The sequence below is a fragment of the Citrus clementina genome, unplaced genomic scaffold, assembly GCF_000493195.1.
Source record: "Citrus clementina cultivar Clemenules unplaced genomic scaffold, Citrus_clementina_v1.0 scaffold_5, whole genome shotgun sequence".
NCBI lineage: Eukaryota > Viridiplantae > Streptophyta > Magnoliopsida > Sapindales > Rutaceae > Citrus > Citrus x clementina.
In genome coordinates, this window is record NW_006262201.1 from 10,554,239 (window position 1) to 10,559,541 (window position 5,303).

The 5,303-nt window shown below is 31.5% G+C and overlaps 1 protein-coding gene across 1 annotated transcript; it reads left to right on the forward strand.

Moving 5' to 3' along the window:
* Nucleotides 1-3,872: 3,872 nt before the first annotated feature.
* On the forward strand, nucleotides 3,873-5,302 carry LOC18041534 (putative disease resistance protein RGA3). The gene is made up of 2 exons (XM_024183499.1): nucleotides 3,873-5,203; nucleotides 5,299-5,302. Exons 1-2 carry the CDS (start codon nucleotides 3,873-3,875, stop codon nucleotides 5,300-5,302), a joined length of 1,335 nt encoding a protein of 444 aa, XP_024039267.1.
* The last annotated feature ends 1 nt before the right edge of the window (nucleotide 5,303 follows it).

The window sequence follows — 5,303 nt, forward strand, 5'->3', positions numbered from 1 at the left end:
ATGGGCCTAAGTCTTTGATTTTTTATTTTGTTAATTTTTTTTTATTTTTTACTTGCAATAGTAACTTCAATTATGAATCAAAGTCGCCAAATCAAAATCGCTGCAGCCTGTAGCTACAAGCAAAATTCTCAATTATTGATCAGAAAGCTAGCCCCAGACGGTGACTCCTGTGGGGACTCCTTTAATTTGCAGCACAAAACAACGTTCACATTGACATTGACTTGAGGGTAAAAATTAAATATCTCCTATTAGTATAAGAAGAATGCAAACATGCTTGAATCAACATTCTCACAGAATCACTAAATTCTCAAATTTTGAAATACCTAACAATTACATACTAGCTATAAATAAATAAATAAAAAATTGTCTAAAATTAATTCCCAGCTAACACTTGAAATTTGAATTTGGGCCTCATGAAGATTTACCCCGAGCTCTACCCCTGGATATGGAACAAAATATTATTAGTTTTGCTAGTGAAATTGCCAATTATGTTTTTGTTTTGTATTTTCCGCTTAGGGAAGAAGAAATTTCCTACAAATTTTGTGGTGAATATCTTGTGAATATATGACAGTTTAATCTTTAGTCACCACTTGTTTAAAATAAAAAAGAGAAAAGGATATCTATATCCCCATGGTTTGGAGAAATAGTCACCAACACCCCAAGTTTTCTAAAAATGACATCAAGACTCTCTTTTGACCATAATACTCTTTACCTTTAGTATCCCGAAAAATTTAACTTGCAAATTTTTAGTAAACACAAATATTATATAAATAATGTAATCTATGTAGTAGATTAATAATATTAAAATAAATTTAAATATGTAAATTATTATATTTATTTTAATAATATATTTGTATTTATTGTAGAGATTTTAAATAAATATTTGCATTAAATACATTTTACAATTAAAAAAGTCTCACATACTAATAATATTAAAATTATTATTTTTCATAATAATTTAAATTTTAATACATTTATTTTAATATTATATTTCTATTTATTATAAAAAAAATTAAAGTTAACTTTTGGGATAATAAAAGTAAAGGGTATTGTAGTAAAAAATGAGTTTTAGTGTCTCTTTTTGAAAACTTAGGACTTGGAAGCGTTGGTAACTATTTTTCCAAAATTTGGAGATATAGATATCCTTTTCCTAACAAAAAATGACATTTTTGATAGGAGATATAATAAGTTTTGTTCCTTAAAAAAATCCATCAGATATATTATGCCCCCGGTTGCTATTGTTAAAAACAAGTAATTCTTCTTTTTGTATATTAAAATAGTAAAAGGGTGGATAATATTTAAAATATTTTTTTAACCTTTTATCTTTTTTGACATTCGAATTTTAAACTCGAGAAGTCAACCAAATAGACTTCTTGAGAGGTTAACTAAATTCTTAGTAATTTAATATAATATCATAACCGTTCTTCAAAAGCAATTTTATAAATCATTGTGGAAAAATTTTATTCCTTAGTTATCTTTCGCATATTTTAATTCTTTGTAATATGAGGTAAGTCCGTAGACAATAGTATGATATTTATTAAAATCATTATGGGACAGATTTTATTCTTTTTTTTTTTCTCAACAAAGTATCCGACTGTAGATATAATAAATTACTAATTAAAATTATTCGAGTCACACTCTAAATTAGATTTTAAAGTTTGTCATGACATAATAAAGTTACATTCTCAAATGACCAAATCAATTAATGAGATAATGGCTTTTGCTTTTGCCTACCTGACAAAAAGATGTTGTCGGCCAAGTTGAAAAATATAGTAAATAAATTTCACTTGCACGTTCCAGATCGATCACATACAAATTTGTACTGAAATTCATAATGGATTAATATGATTGGGCGAAATTACTCCATATAATTTCATCAATACCTATTAAACGATAAAAAATTTATTAATATTTATAATTAAAAAAATCTATCCACTAAGACTATTCTAGATCAACAATTAATATATTATATATAACTTCAAAAGGTTCATCGGTGGATTGATTTAAGCCCTTTGTTGTAGTTTATAAATATTTTGTTGCTTATAATGTAAGAAATTTTATAGGAGCTGATGCTGAGTAGTCTGAATAAGAAAATTAATTATATTTATAAGTTATTGGGTATCCATAATAAAATAAACAAATAAAAAATGAATAAAAATTTAAATACTTAATTAATTTTTATCAAATTCTTATCAAATATTTAAAAAAGTATATAAAATCAATTAATTGATGGTATTATTAATTTTCATGATGATTTTTAATATTATATTAGTGATTATTAAATTTAATACAATCAATAATGCAAGAAATGATTAAATGGTCAATTTTATTGACAAATTATCAAATATGCAAAGTAATGAAAAATTAATCTCAAGAGTTAGTAGAAGTAAAGTTCCAATTTAATCAGATGATAGATAATAAAGTTCCACTACTGTGTGATATCGATGAAGTCGCAAAATTAGTCTAATTCCATACTTAATCCTAGTATCCGAACATGGCCTGATAAAATAGTTTAGGTAATATACTTCTATGACTCACAATTTAAATAAATTTGAGAATTTATATAAGGGATGGAAAATTCACAATAATCATAACATGTGCTATCTTTTCTTCCTTTTCTTAATTAAACACGATGAAGTCGCATGAAGTCGATGAAGTCAATAACCACTGCTGTGTGATATCGATGAAGTCGCATTCGCCTACCTAATATTGCGCAATTAGATAGAAAAAACGGTCGGCTGCATGATTTTTCCAACTTTTGTCTTATTTTTCTCTTTTCCACGACAAATTAATTTGAGAATGTTACATTTTCCAATTCTCTTTTTGTCGTGACCTAATAGACTAAAACGGAATCACATACTTTTTCAAATGACCAAATGGCTTTGGCCTACCTGATAATAAAAGGAATGGATCCATACGTTAGTATGGATAAATTGAAAAATATAATAAATAAATTGTCAGGAGACGATTTTATCAAAAATTTCACTCGCACGGTCCCGACCAAATACAAATTTGTGATGATATTCATAATGAATTACTCTATACAGTTTCATCGATATATATTATACCATTAAAAATATACTACTATTTATAATAAAAAAAAATTATGACTATTCTAAATCGACTGTATTATATGTGAATTCACAAGATTCATAGATAGATTGCACTGAGCTTTTTGTTGCAGTTTACAAATATTTTGTTACTAATTATCTTAGGAGCGGCAAGTAACTAAATACAAATGTAAGAAATTTTACAAGTTGCTGATGCTGTGTACTCCGCAGAAAGCTAGCCCCAGACGGTGACTCCTGTGGGGACTCCTTCAATTTGCATCACAAAAGAACGTTCACATTGACATTGACTTGAGGGTAAAAATTAAATAACTCCTATGGTACGTATAAGAAGAATGCAAACATGTTTTTTTTTTTTTTTTGATTACATGAGACTATTGCTCAAATTACAGTTCAAATTACAACTCATATTACATGAGAGTATAATTGATATGTACAATCATATATTTATACTGAGCCCTATTGATATGAATACTGATATGACATCGCTCAGATTTTTAACCCTCTCAAATATTCGAGGGATGTCAAACTCCCATCCTGGGAGAAAGACTGTCTTCACTCGAGCTCAAGGGCTCCAAGAAAGAATATTTAAATTAAACCCCTACAATGCGACTGCGGAGGCTCGAACCCCTTCCCTCACATTTGTGAGGGAGGGGCTCTAGCCACTTGGGCTAAGCCCAAGTGGTTAGAATGCAAACATGCTTGAATGAACATTCTCACAGAATACATAAAACCTACTTTCCTCTGAGCATTTTAGCAGCAAGAAAAGCAATTGCAGCATTTACCATTTGATCTAATATCAGAATGGCTCATGCGATCGTTTCCTCTCTCCTGGACCAGCTGAAATCCATTGCTCAAGATCAGGTGAAAGAAAAGTGGAGGCTTGTCACGGGTGTCGAACATGAAGTGGGAAAGCTTACCACCAATCTTCAAGCCATTCAAGCTGTGCTGGAAGATGCAGAGCAGAGGCAAATGAAGCAGGACAAAGCTGTTACTTTTTGGCTGGATCAGCTCAGAGACGCATCCTACGACATGGAAGATGTGTTGGAAGAGTGGATCACTGAAACACGGAAATTGCAGCTTGATGAGGGAGGCGATGATGATGATGATGATGATAACGACAGTGCTTTTGTTACTTTTTTGACGAAGGTATGTTCCTTCTTTCCTGCTGCCTCAAACTGCTTTGGTGGTTTCAAACAACTCAGTCTTCGTCATCATATTGCTGTCAAGATTAGAGAAATCAGTAAAAGGCTAGATGAAATTGCCACTCGAAAAGATAGGTTTAATTTTGTTGAGAATGTGAGTAACAATGTTAGGAATCCAGAGCGAGTGCGAACCATCTCCTTGATTGATGAGGGAGAGGTTTGCGGTAGAGTTGAGGAGAAAAATGAGCTCTTAAGCAAGTTGTTGTGTGAAAGTAGTGAACAACAAAAAGGCCTTCATGTCATTTCACTAGTTGGGTTGGGGGGTATAGGTAAAACCACTCTTGCACAATTGGCGTATAATAATGATGAGGTGAAAAGAAATTTTGGCAAAGTTATATGGGTGTGTGTATCATACACTTTTGAGGAGATTAGGGTCGCCAAAGCAATCATTGAAGGTCTAGGCGTGTCAGCTTCTGGTTTAAGCGAATTCGAATCTCTTATGAAACAGATTCAGAAATATATTACGGGGAAGAAATTTTTTCTTGTTTTAGATGATGTGTGGGATGGAGATTACAAAAAATGGGACCCATTCTTTTCTTGTCTAAAGAATGGCCACCATGAAAGTAAAATTCTAATTACCACACGTGATAGGTCAGTTGCACTGCAGTTGGGATCAATAGATATTATCCCTGTCAAGGAGTTGGGTGAAGGGGAATGTTGGTTACTGTTTAAGCAGATAGCATTTCTACGTAGGTCCTTTGAGGATTGTGAAAAATTAGAACCAATCGGGCGAAAAATTGCATGTAAGTGCAAAGGCCTGCCTCTTGCTGCAAAGGTAATAGGGAATCTCTTGCGCTCTAAAAGTACAGTAAAAGAGTGGCAAAGAATTTTAGAGAGTGAAATGTGGAAAGTAGAAGAGATTGGGCAAGGTATTTTGGCTCCTTTGTTGTTGAGTTATAACGATTTACCCTCCAATTCTATGGTAAAACGGTGCTTCTCATATTGTGCTGTCTTTCCAAAAGACTACAATATGAAGAAAAGGGAATTGATTAGTCTATGGATGGCTCAAGGTTACCTTAATGCAGATGAA

Coding starts and splice junctions, on each gene's coding strand:
- LOC18041534 (XM_024183499.1), top strand. CDS start 3,873: ATGGCTCATGCGATCGTTTCCTCTCTCCTGGACCAGCTGAAATCCATT.